This window comes from Trachurus japonicus, chromosome 9, assembly GCF_045865225.1.
Source record: "Trachurus japonicus isolate A0001 chromosome 9, Traja_1.0".
Classification (NCBI taxonomy): Eukaryota; Metazoa; Chordata; class Actinopteri; order Carangiformes; family Carangidae; genus Trachurus; species Trachurus japonicus.
In genome coordinates this window covers 12,380,208-12,400,941 of record NC_140915.1, presented here as the reverse complement: position 1 = coordinate 12,400,941, position 20,734 = coordinate 12,380,208, and the positions used below count along the sequence as shown (strand labels likewise).

At 39.8% G+C, this 20,734-nt stretch overlaps 3 protein-coding genes across 4 annotated transcripts; 2 read left to right on the top strand and 1 right to left on the bottom strand.

Moving 5' to 3' along the window:
- Nucleotides 1-52: 52 nt before the first annotated feature.
- LOC146981032 (cyclin-G2-like) lies at nt 53-4,477 on the top strand. Of its 2 annotated transcripts, XM_085785964.1 has the most exons (8): nt 53-234; nt 828-951; nt 1,095-1,232; nt 1,392-1,642; nt 1,789-1,867; nt 1,964-2,062; nt 2,718-2,920; nt 3,560-4,477. In XM_085785964.1, the coding sequence occupies exons 2-8, from the start codon at nt 829-831 to the stop codon at nt 3,669-3,671; spliced, it is 1,005 nt and encodes a 334-aa protein (XP_085642090.1). In that variant the 5' UTR covers nt 53-234; nt 828; the 3' UTR covers nt 3,672-4,477. The 2 variants fall into 2 exon arrangements, with proteins under 2 accessions (XP_085642090.1, XP_085642089.1); XM_085785963.1 differs by lacking the exon at nt 53-234 and having other exon boundaries at nt 814-951.
- A 1,085-nt stretch (nt 4,478-5,562) lies between these two features.
- Nucleotides 5,563-10,252, top strand: LOC146981031 (alpha-N-acetylneuraminate alpha-2,8-sialyltransferase ST8SIA3-like). Its single transcript, XM_085785959.1, has 4 exons — nt 5,563-6,165; nt 7,136-7,258; nt 7,787-8,344; nt 9,003-10,252. Exons 1-4 carry the CDS (start codon nt 6,008-6,010, stop codon nt 9,286-9,288), a joined length of 1,125 nt encoding a protein of 374 aa, XP_085642085.1. The 5' UTR covers nt 5,563-6,007; the 3' UTR covers nt 9,289-10,252.
- A 3,279-nt stretch (nt 10,253-13,531) lies between these two features.
- On the bottom strand, nt 13,532-20,236 carry LOC146981030 (ras-related protein Rab-27B-like). Its single transcript, XM_085785956.1, has 6 exons — nt 19,733-20,236; nt 17,867-18,039; nt 17,664-17,749; nt 16,055-16,158; nt 15,721-15,844; nt 13,532-14,700 (listed from the first exon to the last, which is right to left on the bottom strand). Exons 2-6 carry the CDS (start codon nt 18,017-18,019, stop codon nt 14,508-14,510), a joined length of 660 nt encoding a protein of 219 aa, XP_085642082.1. The 5' UTR covers nt 18,020-18,039; nt 19,733-20,236; the 3' UTR covers nt 13,532-14,507.
- Between the last annotated feature and the right edge of the window lie 498 nt (nt 20,237-20,734).

Genomic DNA, 20,734 nt, shown 5'->3' with positions numbered 1-20,734 from the left:
GACAGGGCGTTACCAGCGTTGCACCATGGGTAATGTAGTTTACAAGCGTTACAAGCAGTTGTTTGTTTATTCAGGGAGGACGCTCTTTCCAGCGGAGATCGGGATCTTGATTTATTTTTTATATATACATTTGTCGCCTATTATCATTCTCAATATGGAAACATGAAGAACTAAGCGGTGTAATTAAGCTGCAGTGCCGTTATTAATCCTGCACATCGGCGGATTCTGGCCAAGGTAAAGACGACGGATAGTTGGTTTATACGCTAGCAGAATAGCTGCGTCGGTTAACGGATGTTATCTTGTGTTTGTGTGAACAGTTCAACTTTTTGGGGGCATCTGAGGATGTTTTGTATTTTTCCACTGAGGAGTTATGGAATTATGATAACATTAATAGAATCGATTAATCCAACTTCCTCTAAAATATGTGTGTCAATGCGATGGTTGTTTGTCTGACCTAGTTTCTGTTTCTGTTCAGTAGATATTTACATTTATCCAAAACTCATGTCTTTCTGTAATATGATTTCATTACTGTTGAATTATATGCTTTTCTTTTTGCTTTTATTCGCATTGAATCAGTGTATAGGTTTCTGGGCGGGGTGGGGGTGTTTGTGGGGTTGAAAGTACGTGCGCTATGTGCAGAGAGAGAGGAGGGGGGGTGGGGGGGGCGGGGGGTTAAAAGGATACCTGATACCCAGTAGGTGTGGTTATGGCGACCATATTTATATGTGCTCTCCCCCCTACTCTATAATGTAGGGAAGCTGTAGGTTGTTGTTGGATTTAAGAGGTTGGATCACAATGCAAAACCACTGAAAAATGTTTTTCTCCAGGATGAGGGATCTTCAGGCTGTTGACAGCTTTCTGCTGAAGGAGCTGAAGTCATGTTGTGCTAAGGAGTACAACTTTCTTCCCAGAGAGACCGGGCTGAAGCTGATGGAGTCGGCTTCCACAGGGGTAACCCACTGACCTACTTTTACATTTTTGGCGGTCTTCGCCTGCATATGGGTTTGCTGAGTGAAATGCATGCTTTTTTTTTTTTCTTTTCTTTTTTTTCTCTTTTACTAATGCACATTTAATATGCAATGGTCCATTTTCAGAACCACAGTGGAGTCTCTGCAAAATGCAGAAACGCCAGAGTGGAGGAACTGTGGGGTCTGACCAGTTTCTTTGGCTACAGCGCCCAGACATTCGTTCAAGCTGTCAACTTGCTTGACCGATTCCTCGCCATCATGAAGGTTAGAATTTTTTTTGTGTAAAGTTGTGTTTTGTAAACCCAGTCTACATGCTTTAAAGCACGGTCCTATCAGCAGTGCAACAGCAACATCGACAACCTTGTTTGACCTTGAATCATGAGACGTTGACTCACACTTATCACTGTTGTGTTAATGTGACAGGTGCAGCCCAAACACTTGCCCTGTATTGGCGTCTGCTGTCTTCACATCGCAGCCAAAATGGTCGAGGAGGAAAACAATGTCTCACCCACCCATGAACTCATCCGCATCAGCCAAAGCAAGTTTACTGTGTCGGACCTCTGTCGTATGGAGAAGATCATCTCGGAGAAGCTCAGTGTGGATCCTGAGGCGGTGACAGCCTTAACCTTTCTACACCTCTACTACTCGGCCTTCACATCCCTGCCCGCTGGAAGGTAAACATTTCATTTTCTTTAGTTTTTTTGTTGTTGTTGTTACTACTGATGAATTGCTCCGGTTTGCATGGAGTTGGTCAAATCGATTCTGCTTGGCATGAGGTTTATACTGGCGGATCACAGTAGGATTCCCTTTATATTTTAAGGGAGGAGTTCCCAAGCATTGGGAGACTGGAAGCCCAGCTAAAAGCCTGCCTATGCCGGCTTGTTTTCTCTAAAGCAAAAGTAAGAACGGCTCTCAGGGCGACAAATTCTCAGCATAGCAGCCTTCGTTTTAATTCCAGGTATTTATTAATCTCCATTTGTTTTTGTTTTTCACAGCCATCAGTGCTGGCACTGTCACTCATTGCTCAGGAGTTTGAAGCTCTCCAATCCATCGGCTTGTTGAAGATTGTCCAGCAATTCCAAAGATATTTAAAGGTAAACATTAGTGGGGATGCAAAGGTTGCAAAAACTCAATTGTTTGTTGTATAAAATGTCGGGGGTTATTATCTGCTATCTCAGGTTATTAGACACTACAGTAATTGTATTGTTTTCTTGAAAGACTTGGCTCAAACTAAAATATGCAGATACTAGAAGACTAGAAAACCCAGTTTTGCTTGAAAAAGGCTTATATGATTAACTGATAATTGTGGCTGATACATTTTGTGACAATGAATGAACTCATTGTTGCTGTTGTGTTCCGATAGTGTCTGTCTGATGTTAAACTTTGCAGCGATTGTGTTATTTATATTACAGATAAATGACCAAGACTTGATTTATGTTTCTCTAAACTTTTTTTCAATTTGCTGCCAAATGGAAAGATTTTTATAATTCATATTTTGACATACGAATAGCACGTTGAGCAACATCTAAGTTTCGTATGTGCTCATTGTGGTATTAGTTCTCTTCCTGTTTTAATATTTCTTTGCTTTGTGTCATGCTCATGTTGAATTTGTAAAATGTGTCACGATGTTGTCGCTGTCGAAACAGATTCACGTGCTGTGTGTGGAAAAATGTGACACATGACTTGTTGATGACGGCGTATTTTTAAGACTGCAGCGTCTCAGATGCTTCCTGTTTGTCGTCTTCACAGATCAGTGACGCTGAGCTGCTCCACTGGAAGGAACTTGTGGCCCAGTGCATGAAAGAGTACCGCTCGAGTGAATGTAACAAACCGGACAACAAGAAGCTGGTTTGGATCGTGTCCAGGAGAACGGCCCAGAATCTCCAGGCCAATCACTTCAGCGTCCCGGGTCTGCCAACTATTCCTGAGGGGAGCTGGGACGAGAGCGAGAGGTTAATAGTCCACCTTTTCCATTTTATCACCAGGCATTTTTTATTGTGACCAACGTGGGGATGGTTTCTAATACCTGGTTTCATTATGGATTTGATTCCTGATCAAAACAAAAACCTAGATTTTTTTCATCTTGAACCTCTTATGTACTGTACTCATTCTTCACTCTTTTTTTTAATCAGCCAAGAACAAAGATGAATATAAAAGTAGCAGCTTCTTGATGTTTAAATGAACACCACCAGTAGCAGATTAGATCATCTGTAGCTAATTTACACTAAGATTAAAGATAATGATTATCGTTAAAAAGTTTGGCTTGGTTATTGTGCTCGCTGCAGCAGCTGGTGATTGTAATCAGACAAAGATTGTTCGTAACTCCACTCCTGTAACGCCAAAATTAATGGGTCACTGTGATTTATCAGGGATTAAGAGAGTGGTGAAGCTTCTCCAGAGAAATTATCCGATGATCATCTTTCATAATCTCTCAGTAATGCTTTGATTGATCAGCAAAGAAGTGAAATGTGAGGAAAAACACTACCAGAACCAGCCGCCTCTATAGGACAATAGCTCCGTCTTACATGAGGGTGTATTTTTTTTACTTATTGTATGTTTTTGTGTATGACTGACCTCCTCTTCTCTCACAGTGAGGACTCCTGCGAGGACATGAGCTGTGGAGAAGAGAGTGTCTGCGGCTCGCCAGGAAGTGACGGCGAAGGAGCCTTCTTCCCCTCCTCCTTCCTCAAATGCAGAAAATGATGAGTCCCCCGTTGTGCAGTAAAACGCAGGATGTGTGTTTGTTCTCTGAATTGTAGCTGCTTTAAGAAGGTCACCATGTTTTTTTGAGCAAACCTGTGTCTCACTTGTCGTTACATATATTTAGTACGCGTGCCAAGTGACAGGTTTTTGATCATTAAGTGCCTGTGTTGAGTCAGTTTAATGTTACTTTTTAAAATATGTTTGTTAAACATATCATAATAATGCAAAATGGAAAATTGCAATCTTAATAGGCAGCTTAATAGCAATACATCTGAATGTCTTTTTCCAACACTTTCTCTCCACGGTTGTTTGTGTCCAAGCTCGACACATTCCAGGAAAACTAGCACAAGGAAGATCTTACTGTTACTGGATCAGTCACGAGGTGAACTCACTGTTGAATACCAGCTACCACTAGAACATCCTCAATTTAATTTTTTTTTTTTTACAACAGTTTTTATACTCAGTGCTATATACATATATACAGCAAATGTATGTTTACGTACGTACATAAACAATTATAATGTGACATATATAACATTGTAGTGTTAAAACCAGATTGTAGATGCATGGGTGCATTGAAATGTGTGACTGAATGGATGTTCGTGTTTACCAAAATAAGCTGAGATAACTGTAAAAAAAAAAAGAAAAGAAAAGAAAGTTTAAAAAAAATGTACATAACTTGTAAAAAAGAAGAAAAAAGTTTATGTTTTGTGAATTATGCGACATGTGTGTTGTATTTGATATAACGTGAAATATGTTGGAAGGCTCAGAAACAGTTCTTCCAAATAAAAAGAAAATAGTTTTTATCTATCGTGTGTTTTCTCCTTATTTTCATTTTGAACTGGAACAGTCTGTGTTTAGCTACCTATTTAAAGTGAAATATACGACTATTGATCAGTCAAAACAAATCAATTTGAGTGTGTCATCTTCTCAGGGAGTAATGGAGGGTGTCTCCCACAGTTTTCTCACATTTCATAAACTGAATCAATCAGTTGAACAAATTAATAGATGTATCGATCAAGAAATGAATGGGTGGTTGCCATATCAATGGAATCGTATACAATTACGCTCTTAAAACTAAATTAAAAACACAATGTTTTTACATGGCAGAGGAAGAGGCTGATGTTGTACTTCAGTGATGGAAATTTCTTATAAATTAAAGTGTGTCCAAGCAAATTTCCGTTAGTACGATAAATAGTAATGCTATGACAATTTGTATAAATTAAATTCAACCTTTATTCCCACACTGCAGCCTACCGATACATAAATTTAGTGATGGGGCCATTCAATAATATAATCTATTCTTCTATGTTAAATATATCATGAAATTCTACCGGCGAAAAATCTACTTTGTCACAAATTAGTGATCAGATTATGTAGGTTAGGTAAATTACATGGAGTAAATTTGGGGCCTATTGGGCCCCTGGGAGTCGAGGGCCCAGTTTCAGTTTCAGCCCAGCTGGTGATCCATCCTGCTGCAACATTTGGGCAACCTTTCTTTTTTCTTTTCTTTTTTGTGCTTCGCTACCGAGTTATCTGCTATAAAAGAGCATACAACAGAATTAAACACCTCCCTATTTACTTTGCACTCCGGCCTAAAAGTGCTCAGATTAAAGATCAGGGGGCACAGGTTAGTGGATTTGACTGTCTGTTCTTCCTGTTTTAAAGCCTCTCTCTATCTATCTATCTCTCTATTTTCCCCTCTCTTCCATCATCTCTATTTCTATCCCCATTCAATTTATTACTGGACAAGCTTTTCCATTATGCTGAGCGCCGCAGAAGCTGTGTGTGCGTCTGTGTGTGTGCATGTGTGAGAGAGAGAGAGATAGAAAGAGGTAGGGAGGGGGTTGAGGGTTGGGGGGTGGGCGGAGGAGGTGGATGCTGCTGCTGGTGCTGGTGGTGGTGTTGGTGAGTGGTGGGGGGGGCTTGTCTCGTAGCTGGCTGGATGTGTTGACACGCATTTCTCTGCTCCATCTCCTTGATTAAAGCTGTGGAGGGGAGAGTGAGAGTCGCAGGCAGCAGCAGCAGCAGCAGCAGCAGCAGCAGCAGCAGCAGGCGGAGGAATGAGAGTAGATCGAGCCGCCGCGGCATCTTTTTCCTCTGCTCCTTCACCACCATGCAGCCGACTACCACCACCAGCCGTCCATTTTATACCATTATATGAGCCGACGACGACAACGAGTGCCGGTGTATGTGTGTTTGTGTGTGTGTCTGTATCCCGCAGGCAGGCAGGCAGCAGCAGCAACAGTGTGCGGTCCATGACCATGATGACAACATTATAATAGGCCAACGCCTCGCTGCTGCAGCTACACACAGGGAATGAAAACGCTCCCAAGATGGTCCGCATCGCCAAGGCCCTGGGTTTGGTTATCCTGTGCGTCGCCGTGCTCATATTGTCGCTCATCAGCTATGTGTCCCTGAGGAAAGACAGCCTCTTCACCTCCTCCAAATATTACATGGGAGGCCCGAGGATTATGTTTCATGCAGGATTTAGGTGAGTGGGTTTTTATTATTTTAAAGCAGAGATGGTAGGTAGGTTATGTGGTGAAGGTGCAGATCGGATCAGTGCTGGTGGTGGTGGTGGTAAGAAAAAATAAAAAATGAAAAAAATATAAACAGTGAGGAGTGAGGCCTTTTCAGAGCAGGCATGATTCAACCTGGATGTGATGCACTGAGTGTTTTACACATCTGGGGCATATGCTTCCTGTCAATCAAACACTGAGCTGTCCTGAAAGCCTGAAGGCAAAGATATTATTTATACTTTATAAGGGGGTTAACTTATATAAAATAGAAGATATTAGATATCATTGTGCCTTATGTGAACCTGTGCATCATTGTCAACATCACATCCAGGTTTTGTGGCTCAGGAGACAGTGAAATACTCAAGTGCAGTTCTGAGGTACATGAGTATTTCCATATTAAACTATATCATATAGGCCACTTCAGAGGAAAATAAAACAAGATATTAGTTTTGTGATATATGAAAGGATCAAACCACTTTACTTATGTTATTTAAATGACAAAAAATTACAAAAATGTTATAGTTCGAGTGGAAAATTTTGATAATTTGCTGATATATTATTGTTATTATTTTGAGGCTGGTGCTATTGGATGGACATAACAGGTGCTGTTTAACTTTGGATTTGTAGATAAAACCATTTCTGACTTCTTCTTTTTTTTTTAATCAAATATTTATATTTATGGCATTTACATTTTACATATTGGATCTGAATTCTTCCTTCATCACTGTTAGTTTCAAGATCTGTGTTGTTTACATGATGTGACCCACATGAACACACTTGATCAACACGTAGGCTCAACAGTGATGTAAAAAACACTCTGTGTAAATACAACATGGATAATGATGTAGCTTATTATAATTGGTCAATAATCAAGAAGAGGACAAGACCATCATGGACACAAGTTGTTTGGTACATCCATTTTCAACACACTGTTGTTTTCAGGTCTCAATTTGCCATGAATTTCCTGGACCCTTCCTTCATCCCATTAACCAACGCGCTGAATGAAGAGCTTCAAGGAAAACCGTCTAAATGGAAGTTCAACAAGACTGCGTTTTATCGGCAGAGGTAAGAGATTTTAAGTCTTTTGTTCTTTTTTTTTGTTTGTTTTATCTAGTGAGGCCTAGGTTTGCTCTGTCAAAGCAGATGTTTGGGAATCAAAGTCTCCAATCCTGGAACTCTGTCATTGACAACTTACAGTTTTTCTCAATTGTTTACACAGAAATGGTAGTGCTAGTGTTTTATACTGAGCACATCAGTGTTCAACTGGTTCTTATAAATGTCTATTCATATGATGGTTTGTGTGTGTCATTTGAGACTAAAATAGCATTTGAGAATAAATAACATTGTTTTGAATGTAAAGTTTAATTTTGCAGGAGAAGTTAAGGGTTTTGCCCATTGCGTGTGTGTTTTTGGATTTGTGTGTAGAGTTCTGAGAGTATGAGGCATGCTTTCAGAAAATGCGTGTAAACAATCGAGAAAAACTGTAAACATAAATGATGGTTCTGTACTAATGCACTCACATCTTGTGGTTGCACCACACTTGTCTATATTTAACTTTGATTGAGATGGACTTAAGTGTTTTTGTTTTTCCAGGAAAGACATCTTCAGCTTCATCGACATTCCCAACAACTTTTCCCTGACGAAGAACAGCGTGCGCGTCGGCCAGCTGATGCACTTCGACTACTCCAGCCACAAGTACGTCTTCTCCATCAGCAACAACTTCAAATCCCTGCTCCCGGAAATCTCTCCGATCCTCAACAAGCACTACAGCATGTGCGCCGTGGTGGGGAACAGCGGCATCCTGACGGGCAGCCACTGCGGCCCGGAGATCGACCAGGCTGACTTTGTCTTCCGCTGTAACTTCGCCCCGACGGAGGTTTACTCCAAGGACGTGGGCAGGAAGACCAACCTGACCACCTTCAACCCCAGCATCCTGGAGAGGTACTACAACAACCTGCTGACCATCCAAGACAGGAATAATTTCTTCTTGAACCTGAAGAAGCTGGAGGGAGCCATCCTGTGGATCCCCGCCTTCTTCCTCCACACCTCAGCCACAGTGACCAGGACCCTGGTGGACTTCTTTGTGGAGCACAAGGGTCAGCTGAAGGTCGAACTAGCCTGGCCAGGAAACATCATGCATGATGTCAACAAGTAAGTGCACTGATCTTATTGATTATTTGCTAAGTGCAGCGCAGAGCTGTTAGCATTATGGTGCATGTTTTACACCGTGGGAATGTGTCTACTTTTACTTAAGTACAAGATTCTTCCATCACTGGCAATAACCACCATCAACAAATCGAGGGGCATGTGGAATATGTAGAACTGTTTTCAACCACAGCAAGTTGGAATGAAAAGTATGGCTGAGTGACAGAAACCTCTGAAATCAAAAACTTTATTCATGCTGTGCAGAGATACAGCGGTGTTTGTCATAGAGCAGAGGCTGGAGTGTTTCCATTGAACATAATACTTTGGAAATGTCAACAGTGCAGAGTCTCAACCTTCTTTTATCAATGCGACCACATACAAATGATAATGTAATTACAAGTGGTGTTCAGAACAAAAAAAAACATAACACATCAGGGATTGAAAACGTTTCACATGCTGATTTCAGCCCTTTTTAGACTCAATATATTGCATTTGGCTACATTTATGCCATCAATAAATATAAAAGACAAAGGCTGGGCATCACTGCTCAATGCCCAACGCATCAGCATTAAAGCTACAGAAGAGATTCGTCAGGATATTCCACACTTTGGAAAATTAGAGTTGTCTGGGTTTCACTGATGCTTATTTGTCTTTTCCCACACAGGTACTGGAAGACTAAAAACCTCTCTCCCAAGCGTCTCAGCACTGGAATCCTCATGTACACGCTGGCCTACGCCATGTGCGACGAGATCCATCTGTACGGCTTCTGGCCCTTCGGCTGGGACCCGAACACGGGCAAGGAGCTGCCTTACCACTACTACGACAAGAAAGGGACCAAATTCACCACCAAGTGGCAGGAGACTCACCAGCTGCCCAGCGAGTTCAAGCTGCTCTACAAGATGCACAGGGAAGGCGTGACCAAACTCAGTCTGACGCACTGCACCGCTTAGACACGCAATGAGTGTTGGATGGTTTAAGAGGTTGACTCCACAGCCCGTGACCCAGATACATCGGCTCAGTTCAAAACTTCTGTTGTGACCCCCACATTGCATGATAAGTGTTAAGGCAATTTATGACATCCTCAATCTCCCGACATAGACTCACGTCACGCTGCGATTTCACATGAAGATGTCAGGCTCACCCGTGATATCGATCACAGACCCATTCGGTATATTGTTGTGTTCAGTACAGTTAGGATTTTTTTTTTATGCTGCTCAGTTGCTTCCATTAGTCTCCTTTGCATGGCTGCTGGCCGTGGCTAAACAGCTTGAACGAGAACAAACGTCCATTTTAACTGGAGTCCGCAGGGGATATTCAGAGAGTTGAATCTTCCAGTTCTGTTTAATACAGTATTGATAGATTTATCGCCTTCTACAACAGTATACTGATTCTGTACACTGAAATCACTGCCCAATCTCAGGGAAGGAGTTAGATCAGTGTTTTTTTGTAATCAGATTCAATGCCTCAACAGAGGTGCAGTTCCTGTTTTCAGGCCTTTCCCCCGCCCCCCAAGAGGTGTCAGACAATCTGCACTGCTCTGGAAGATGGTATATGTTTACAAGACTGTAGCCTACTATATATCTCCACATATGTATTTAGATATATAGAGAGAGATATACACACACACACACACACACACACATATGATATACTGGTGTGTCTTTTATTCTCTGTCGACAGTATGACTGTCCACTTCAAATTTTGTTGAGATTCTTCAAATTTTTGGAATAACAATCAACATTCCAACAACAAGCCATAAAATTCATGGTCAGGAAGGAGAAAGCATGTGCTCATTACACCTACATTAGGTTCTGAAACTGAATCTGACATTTTGAAATACCTTCCTATAAGAGTACAAGTCTACAGCCACGCTAGCGGTTACATTCAAGTCGCAGAGATGCAGTTTTTCAAAAACACATAAAAACCCTTCTATCTTTGAATCAACTTAATGACACTTACTGCTGGTTTTCTGATGCTGGAAGATAATCAAAGATAATATTTAGTCCACAGCATGATAATCATGCTGTGGACTAAATATTAAATATACAATTAGATTTCAAAAACACTTTTTTCAACCTGTTTCCTCGGGTTGCTACTCTTCCTGTCCGGTAAGATGGAAATCACATAGTATCTCCTTATAACTCAAATGGGATATTTATATTGTTTTGTTTTTTTCAGAAATAAAATTTCAAAAATAATCTAAAGTACCGTAATACCAGTAGCAGTAGTGACATTTTTAAAGTTTGGCTCATGTTGCACAAATTGAGCCTGGCGTTGACGTTTCTTGAAAGTTTTGATGGTTTCATTGAACCTTCTGGGTTTTTCCAGATATTTATTTTTCACTTTGTTTTGTGATGTAATGTCGGGACATTAGAGTAACAAACTGGGACTGAGGTTGTTGGCTATTCGTAAAAATCCATTCCTAGGTTTGTGCATGAAGTTCCTCCTAAATTCTAATCAACTTATTTATTTTTAATCTTGTGGGTTGCTCAATCTGGTTTTAATCTTATGGTGACAACAAGACTTCAGGGAGTCGCTGCTGCTGTCAAATAACTAGTAATGCTGGCAGCAAGATAATTCTTGCTTAATATTCGCCTTGACCCACATAAAACAGAAGCTGTGTCCACATCTGGACCATTTGTGCAGATGTGCTGCATTTGAAGCTTATGGGACAGACAGGCATAGGGCCAGATGTTTCATTTTGTTGTATTTTTGTTCTTTATCAACCACAGCTTGTCATTATTACACACATTTTTTGTACAGATTATAAATTAATTAGGTAGAGCTTGTGAATCAATGGGCTTAGTTTAAAGGTGCGGGTTGGTGGAATTTGCTACTTTTGGAAAGAGCTAGGACTAGGCACTTTTTGTGCTAAGCTAAGCTAAGCTAACTAGCTGCTCGCTCCAGTTTCACACTGAACATACATGAGAGTGGTATTAATCTTCTCAATTGAGTCTAACAAAAACACTATTTCCCTTTAAAACCCAATATCTTAACTTTTAAAAACGTTGTTAATGACAGAGCTAATGTTACAACACAACTTCCAAACGTTTTGTGGAGATAAACAACTGTCAGTCGTTTGTAAATGTAGTTAGATATGACTTTGTTTATTTATTTGCATACATAAAAAAATATGTTTATGTTTGAGAGTTAATAGTATTCATGCAGATTAGCATGATTTCTAAATATTCAATTATGCTAGCCAAACTGCTATTTGGCCATCAAGTGCAACGTTACCAACATAACATTTTGTAATTTGAGCTATAGTGTTATTTTTGTGAAATGTAATTTAAAATTTCTCAAGTTCACATTATTGAACAGTGTGATAACAGACTTTTGAACCAAATTTTCTATATTATCACTTTTAATCTTCAGTCTGGTAACAGGTTTATGTATCTGCAAGCTAATGTTAGCTGCATCAGCTAGTTCTGTTAGCTTTGCGACAGCTACACCCAGCAGTTTAGTTGGTGTAAATAACTGATTAATATTTACATAGGAACTAGTTTTTGTGGCAAAACCTGTTCTAGTGGTGCATAAATATCCACTCACAGTAAACACAAGTTAAGTGTGAACTTACGAACAGCTGCAACAGTCTCCAGAAAACAAAGCCCTTGAATCAGTGACAAATGGCTTGGGTAAATTTTTCAATAACTTACCAATAATGAGACAAAAGTGCAATGTTTGACCACAGGGTAGCAGATTAAGACCATTTTGTGACCTAAATCATGGCGCTAGCATGGCTAAAAACATCAGGAAATGTGACATTTGGGACAGTTTCTTCAATTATTCAATATACAACAACTGATTTTGAGGTTTACCACTACACAAAAACAGAGAGTAGGCCTACACTATTTATTATAGAGCTTTTGATGAACTGGGGGAAAGTTATTTATTCATCATGTAACCATATCAGTTCCAGTATTTGTGACATAAAACGGAAATTAATGAATGTTATATGACTTATTGCATCTTGTATAAAAAAAAAGCATGAACCATTTAAATGACATTGCATGTAAGGCACTAACGAATCTTTTAGGCTAGTTTTATACAACCTTTTTCTGAAGATTGTTTTGAGGGTAAAATTTAGTTATTTGCTATTGTTTGTATTCCTGATGGTGTATTCCTCATGAATATCACCAGTGTCTTTGTATGACAGATGTTTGAAGGCTATAATAAAAGAAACCTACTGCTATATTCCACATGGGACCAAACCTCTACAGATCAACTTAAAAATGAACAAGCTTTATTTTTTATAAGTGTAGATAATCTTGGGTTTTCAAAAACAGTCCACCCCATCATACCAGACTGAAGCAGACTGGTGGATACAGGGTTGAAGACGACCAGGCCCAAACAGTGCAAGCTGGCCATATGACCGTCTCATGACTCTGCAACATGTGCTCCTTGTTTCAAATTCTGGCTTCGGCTGATGTTTAGTACACAGAGCAATGCAGTCATTCACACTCCCCAGATGTTGTGTGTGCTTTTGTGCTCATTCAGATTTGGCAAGGCAGGCAATTTGCTCGCCATCCTGTCCCACACACAAAGCGTTTTTTTGTCTTGTGTCGTTAGGCAAGATTAACATTTCAGATAGTTAACTTATGTGTCTCGTCTCTAAATCACAGTGCAGTCACCACAACAGCCATGAAAATCTGAGGCCACCGAATTGATGTCATAGATGTGTTCATTTAAGAATGATTTAGTCCCTCCATTAGGAATGTGTTGTACACCAAAGACATGTGTTCAAAGGGGCGATGTTACCTTGGTACAGATCAATTTGGGATTTTCGAAGCTGTATGATGGCAACTCACACTAAGTATTGCAGGCAAATGGAATATCCCTTTGTTGAATTTCTGAATTTCACTTTTTGTGGCACAAAGATTTTTTTTTATTTTTTAACATTTTCTTCTTTTTCTTTTTTTTTGGCTTCAGCCAAAGTAATGTGGTGGAATTTATTTGTGACTCCATGAATGTGCTCCTGTAGTTATGGTTTGTTTGAAAAATGCACTGGCACTGACATGAATGATAGACATTTTCCTTCTCCCAAAAGAGTTTCTCTTAATTTTTTAAGATCATTGTGTAGAATGTGTCAAAGCGATAATGAAGCTATCAAAGTCTGTGATGATCGTAATTCCAGTCAGAAAACTGGTATAGCTTTTTGTGTGTTACATTAAAATGACCAGACAGTGACATACATAATCTTAACATAAATTGTCTTTATTCTAAATGCAGCACTATACAGGACTCATTCCAACAACCCTTTAACATTCTTGTACTTGTGTTCGATCTGCATGGCAACTTCGTTCCATAATGCATAAAAAAGCTTGGCTGCTTATGTACATGTCGTATAAAAGTCATAAATCATGTAAGGGACTGTGCTATCTTGGTTGTTCTTAAACAAAAACGATCATCCATATAAGAAATGTAACCATGTCTTAAATGTTTTTAGATTATACTCCATGATAAATATACGTTATGTGCCTGCATACTCCTTCCATCAATGCCTCAATGTGTCAAATAAAAACAGTATTTTTCTCGGACATGACTCATTTGAAGATGATTTTGTGTGTGTGTGTGTCTTTAAAAAAGGGATCCTGCTGAGTTCTTACATATAAATCTGAGACTTTGTAATATCCTTTAATAGCACATAAAATATAATATGGACAAGTCATAAAATTATGAAAATATGGTGGAAAAACCAATATGGATAATATCGCCAGCATATAGCCATAACTACTATGATATACTGAATTAATTATTCGACTTGGACCTGCATAAAATGGACGGATTAACAAATTGACTGTAAATCCTTCTGAGGCCTTTCTTTTTGTAGTTTCATTGTTTTTCACCCTTACTGTAGAAACACAGTTAAAACATTTTTACACCTATATTCAGTTTCTATAAACAACTTTTACTCCTCCTGTCCTTCCTTTTTCTCATATGTGATGAATAAATAGAAGATATTGAGAGAGAATTTACACTGTGATAACAATATTGCTTTAAGTGAAACAGACGTGTGAAGTATAGATCATATTTTTAGTCGATTGTCGGCTGATCGTCTGCCTTACCTAGCAGTCACCTTGTAGTCAAGCCCCAATAAAACAGTGGCATCTCAAACTGCAGTGTCACTCGGCAGGGCAGGTGTGAAAAGTGGCTGCTGGAGGTGGAGAGATCAGCAGGCGCACCTCCTCCTCACTGGAGCCTCCTGTACTTCGTGGCTGGCGGCGAAGCTGCCGTTGGGTTCAGGGCCCGGGCCGCCGCCGTATGTGCTGCGCTCCATCCTCTTCATCACCAGGCCCAGCAGGGCGGTCACGGCCTGGTCCACCTCAACGCCCGTCACTGCACTCGTCTCAAAGTAGGGGATGCTGAGGTAAACAGAAAGAGGAGTTATTGAGGTGGTGGTCGAGGAAGAATCTACATTATGCATGTTGTACTGCATTAAAAAGTAGAAATATAATGTATTGGAAGTATCAAAACTGTAAATAATGCAAACTGTATTATTATGTTATATCATTATATCTATGTTGTAAATAGCTGGGTGGATTTTTAACGATTCTGTAAAGAAGTGCAACTAATAATCAATGTGATTGTGGTTTATCTGATGATTATTTTCAGTTGTGTTGTCCTAACAACAGATCCAGGAGCAGCAGGGGTGAAAACGGCTCAGTAGCACCATCCTGTGGTGAACTAGTGCTAGAGGGCAGCGTTCATCAAATTACAAAGACGTTTTTTTCAAAATATTATACGTAATTAATTTAAAAAACCAATCCTAAAATGAAGGAGGCGATAATAAGTAATACATGAAATAATTACACAAGTTTATTTAATTCATGTCACCTCGTTGACCCCATTTTGTGCACAAGCCCCGAAAATACTGAATAATCTTTGACCCTTTTGATTGGACTCCTTTGAAGATAAATATAGAGACTCTGCGCCAAAGTTACAAAGGCAAACCATGGTAGAAATGTAGATAAAAGAGGGAAAATAAAGACATTTGGTAAATTTTGTGTCACATGACTAAGCCAACTCTGTGTCAATATCTACTGCTGAGATGTATTGATCCTAAAATGCTTTACACAGAAAGCATCAGGGGAAGCATGATGTCTTTCCTCTGTCATGTGTTTGTAGCTCAGATGTGGGAACAGTTACAAATATTTCTTCGCTCTAAATTTGATCCATGTCTTTCAACAGGATCTGGGGAAACATTTCAGTAAATGATCAGAGAAACGTGGGTCAAAGAGTTGTCGATTTGTGTCAGCTCCTCAAAACGAAAAGAGGAAATTGACACAACTTGAGTGATATTCATCTCATCTCACACCCTTCCTTTAACATAACTCACATATTTAACATAACTGACAAACAATAGCACAGACTCTGAGCCTCACCCGTATCTGTCGGCCAGATCTCTGGCCTGCCTGCCGTGAACATCCCTGATGTCTCTGAGGTCGGCCTTGGTGCCCACCAACACGATATCCGGACTGTCACAGTACGCGTTGGCCTGTAGCTGACCTGAACACAAAGGGAGTCATTTAAAACCCATGTAATGCAAATTGACATGCATGAGTGAACTTGAAAGTCTGCTCAGAAACTCCCTTAGTCAAGGTTAGCACTGACAAAGGCGACTTTGCATCTCGCTCTCAGTGGCGAGTAAGGAGAGAAAACATTGATCCAAAAAGCGTATTGATCCGCAGCAGAGCAGACTGCTGAGGCCGCACATACTCATCCAGTTCCTGACGTTGAGGAAACTTTGCTGATTGGTCAGGTCGAACATCAGCAGGAAACCCATGGCATCTCTGAAGAAAGCTGTGGTGAGGCTGCGGAACCTGAAAACAGATGAGCAGCCTTTGTTTTTCAGTAGGGATGTCCCGATCCGATCACGTGATCGGAAATCGGGGTTGATCACTTGGTTTCAGACTCGATCGGAATCGGACGTTACATCCCGATCAGGAATCGGATATATTACATATCTACATGTCAGGGTTTTCCTATCTGTCTAAAGCGAAGACGGGCCGCATGGGGGGCGTTCAGATGTATTACTTTTACTGTAGACATTCGTCATGTGCGCTCATTACCCAAAGCGACGCGCATTCGGTGCAGCGTGCTTGTGTTTTGTGCATGGTCTGTGGCGACAGGCAGGAGAGGGTGGGATCAGGGGAGAGAGGCTGGTGATTGAGAAAGACATGATAAGCTATTTTATTTTTGACCAAATGTTCTTGTTGTTGACTTATGGATAACGGCATTAATATTATACTGTGGAGCTACTGTGCTAATATACATTGAGAGTTTGATATCATGGCATGTCTTACAATACTGCAATAAATGTCATGGGCTTGTTATTGAGGTAGAGTATTATTGTGAGATTGTGATATTGTTACATCCCTAGTAGAGCACAAAGAACAGAAAAATAGTGGGATGATACAGTTGATCTACATTAAAAACTTTACTGCATTGCCAAAGTCAAATGACTCGGACTCGGACTCGGGGGCAAAAAAATGTGATCGGGACATCCCTATTTTTCAGCATGAAACGCCCATGATGAGGTTTTTAACCACGCTACAAATCAGCTACCAGTCAACCATTTGGTCCAGAATGGAAAATCCCAACAACTGACGGTCCGGTTGACATGAAAGTTCGTCAACAATCATGAGAATGGACTTGGGTACAATTTCAAGATACTTGCGCTTTTCTTGGGGATTTGATCTTTACTGCATTGCACTTTTTATGTTGCTGTATTTACCTGTTAACTATGTCAAACAAGTTATTTTTATGTATTTTGTAATACTTTACTTATAACAATCTACAGCTTTGTTAAACAGATTAAACCAGTGGTTCTTTCATGGACTGGGATGTCCTCAGATCTGAGTTGTCGGCATTTCAGTGAAGAGTGACTTCCCCTTTGTTTAAGAGGAAATGAATACAAAACTAAAATACAAATTCAGACTTAATCATATATGGTGATTACAGTGTGGTGCACTGTGTTGGTGAGAGCATCAGAAGACTTGAGTGGAGGTGGGTTTTCATTTGGTACAACAACCAGTTCAGAGTTAAGTCGCATTTAAAGGAACTCTTTTGAGACTTTTTTTGTGATTACAGCATTTTCTTGAATTATTCTGATTATTTGTTTGAAGGATAATTTGCTAATCCTCGTCAATACGTTTCTTTCTGCCCCAGCTTTGAATATATTGGCAGTAAAGGATAACAGTGTTTACTAATACAGTAGCACCAAACACCAGAGGAAGATATTTCACTACTCCTATACATGAGGGTTTTGAATAAACAGGTACTGTATATAAAGTCAAATATAACATGAACATGAGGTTAGCTTTACCTCTCTTGTCCTGCTGTGTCCCAGAGCTGAAGGTGGACTTTGAAGTTCCTCTCAGTCGTCCCATCAGCACCTGTCCCTGTGTACATCTGATCCAAAACACAAACCACAATAATCCACACAAAATTTTAATAAAATCTTTAAATAACAGATTAAAAATGCATTTTAGGCCTTATCTGTGTCCATAAAGGTCTTCTTTCACTCACCACTCTCTTTTCCCTGAAGTCAATGCCCACTGTGGTCGTGAACTTGCGGTTGAACTTGTTGTCGGTGTACCTGTAGAGGAAGGTGGTCTTCCCCACCCCAGAGTCTCCCAGAGCCAGCAGCTTGATCAGATAGTCGTAGTCCCATTCAGCCATTGTGCAGCTGAGTGCTCAACCTGCCACAGAGTTGGACTCACAGTACAATGCTTCGCTGGTTTTGATGCATCATGTAGCCTACCAAACCAAACCAAACCAAACCAAACCAAACCTAACCATAAAACTTAGCAGAGAAACTTCCTCTAAGCGAGAAAGGGCTACCAACCAGTAGGCCAACTTTATAGCAGAAATGATTAGCTGATTAATCAAACTGATCATTATGTGAATAATTTCTACCAGTCTCGATAGTAAATATTGTTGTCAGAAAAAAACTAAGATGTGAACATGTTTACTGCAGTTTTGAGGAATAATGGTGAGGATTTTAGGACTATTTTCTTTCATTTTATAGACTAAACACTGTCAGACCGCTTGAGAATGAAAATAATTACTGGGTGCAGCGTTAAATTGCATTCACATATTCATAAAATATAAGTCTTGCCATGTGGTACACCTCCAAAACTGCCTTCCTTTACTACAATAGTAATTACTACAGTTTTGTAACAATTTTGTTTTGCAGCCTAATATTTCACAAATCGTTCCTTTTTTTTGTTTTTATCCTTGGTCTTAATATAAGGGTAATTATCTTTTATACAGTTAATACAGAAACCTGAGTAGACTCAGTGTTGGCCGTGTCCACATATAGTTCAGCACAGCTCAGATCAAAGTTAAAAAAACTTGAAACATGTACATAATAACAATGAAGCAATAATGTCAATATAATACTTAATAATATTAAAATTAATAGAAGAATGCCATATTTTTTAGGTAGTATAAATAACTTGAAACTTGGAAAATTGAAGCAGTTTGATGAATATTTTCAAACGGCAACAGACCCAATTTAAAGTAAAACTGCTAAGGTCTTAAGACTGGATTTGGTCTGTTTTTAAGACCGTGGTAAAAAGATGGAGGGACCTTTATTCCACTAACAAATCTGCTGTTAATCAAATTATGTAGAACCAACTGATATGAAGTGAATTTGGGGCCCGTGGGCAGATGCCTGTTGGTTCACACGGGCATAACGGGACGTCATGACTCCCCACTCATTAGTCAATGATCAGAGAGGGACGAGCACATGACTGGAGCTGGCTTCCACATGAGCAGTCAAATGCCTCTCCAGAGTTTTTCTCTTGACTTTTGCTGAGTGAAAAAAGCTCGGCAGTGTTTGGCAGACAGAACTCCCTTTATCGACCTCGGGGGCTATGGGCAGACAGCTCAACGCCGTATGACGCCACTCAGGTCACTGCGATGCTTCGCTTTCACTTGGCAAGGCCAATAAAAACAGCATGGAAAATCTGATTTGATTATGCAAGAGATCAGTTGAGATGCCACATGGACACAAACAAACATATGATCTCAAAGAATACCATTTGTATTATTCTATATAAAGCTAAATCATTATTATGTAGGTGCATTCAGAAATTATTGACCATCATGCATCCACAGCAGTGACAGGACACAGGATACTACCTGTGCTTTGAATCTGGAGTTCCCATGTGTATGATTAATGCTATTAGATTCTTTGCAATCAGCAGAGTAAGGAGAAGCTGAGTAATGACATGTTTTAACCTACAGCAGCGTCTAGCAGAAACCTATCAATCTATTATTTGGAGATTTCCTAAAAATACTCAAGGCAGCAGTCAGATTTTTCCCAGTAAACATGATACAGAATTACAGTTGCTTAAAATCTGAAGAAATAATAACTAAGCTTCTTACCAGTCTATCTGTAGCAAGTGCCAAAGTCCATTCAGAGGTCCTGCAACTTGTCCTGACTAAATAAAATAACCACTATCATGATGCGATGGCATATAGTAGATCCTGAACCTTTCCCCCCTTCTTACATGTGATCCAGGGAGGAGTTTCATGCCAGCGAGGACCGAGCAGGGCCGTGCTTACAGACCTTGTGTTTTCTGGTATTTCTCATGAGGGGGGGTGGGCAAAAAAAAAAAAAAGGCTCTTTGAAAACTGGATTGTGTCCCCCTTTCGACGAATAATGTGAGCCTCTGTGGATTTCAGTGGAAATCGTCCAGCCAAAGTAAGTACGGGCCCCACTTCCAGAGGCTGAGCGGATTAATCCTGCTCCTCCAAACGATGTGAAAAACATAAGAAAACAATGAAGCTGAAGCTAAAAGTCTTAAGATTTTGGACTTAACTTTGATCCATGTTTCGAAAAGGTAACATAATGAGGTCACCTCAGGTAAAAGGGAAGATTTATATACATGTTCATGTTTTGACGTTCAAAGAAATCTGTCTTGGCTTCATCAACGACAATATCTTTATTTCCAAACAAAGTGCTGAATCTGGAGAAAATAAATCACCAAAGTATTTTACAAAAAAAGCTGTTTCTTTGTTTTTTCTCATGATTGTCAGCAGGACAAAGGCACAGGTAGAAAATAAACATCGACTCTCATTACCTCACAGCAGCTTTACAAAAAATAAAGTGTTAATTAAATAAATATATTATGAAAATAGGTACAGTAGGTCTTCAGATTTCTATTTGTTATTTTCCACTTTCCAATTTCTTAAATCCCACTAAACAACTTTGCTTATTAATGAGGGAATTGAATCTTATTGTTTAATGTTAGTGTGCATCTAAATATAACCACACTCCTTCCTTGATTTTAATCTAATTTTACGCTACATTATTTTTCAATTCTCATGACACCTACGGTCCTCCATATTTGTGTTGCTGCTTTGTTGACAAAAAACAAAAAGCCT

Coding starts and splice junctions, on each gene's coding strand:
- LOC146981032 (XM_085785963.1), top strand. CDS start 814: ATGTTTTTCTCCAGGATGAGGGATCTTCAGGCTGTTGACAGCTTTCTG. Junction 1,643..1,788: donor ACATCCCTGCCCGCTGGAAG/GTAAACATTTCA, acceptor TTATATTTTAAG/GGAGGAGTTCCCAAGCATTG. Junction 1,868..1,963: donor TTGTTTTCTCTAAAGCAAAA/GTAAGAACGGCT, acceptor TGTTTTTCACAG/CCATCAGTGCTGGCACTGTC.
- LOC146981030 (XM_085785956.1), bottom strand. CDS start 18,019: ATGGCTGAATGGGACTACGACTATCTGATCAAGCTGCTGGCTCTGGGA. Junction 17,750..17,866: donor ACTTCAGGGAAAAGAGAGTG/GTGAGTGAAAGA, acceptor GTTTTGGATCAG/ATGTACACAGGGACAGGTGC. Junction 16,159..17,663: donor GACACAGCAGGACAAGAGAG/GTAAAGCTAACC, acceptor ATCTGTTTTCAG/GTTCCGCAGCCTCACCACAG.
- LOC146981031 (XM_085785959.1), top strand. CDS start 6,008: ATGGTCCGCATCGCCAAGGCCCTGGGTTTGGTTATCCTGTGCGTCGCC. Junction 7,259..7,786: donor ACTGCGTTTTATCGGCAGAG/GTAAGAGATTTT, acceptor TTGTTTTTCCAG/GAAAGACATCTTCAGCTTCA. Junction 8,345..9,002: donor ATCATGCATGATGTCAACAA/GTAAGTGCACTG, acceptor TTTCCCACACAG/GTACTGGAAGACTAAAAACC.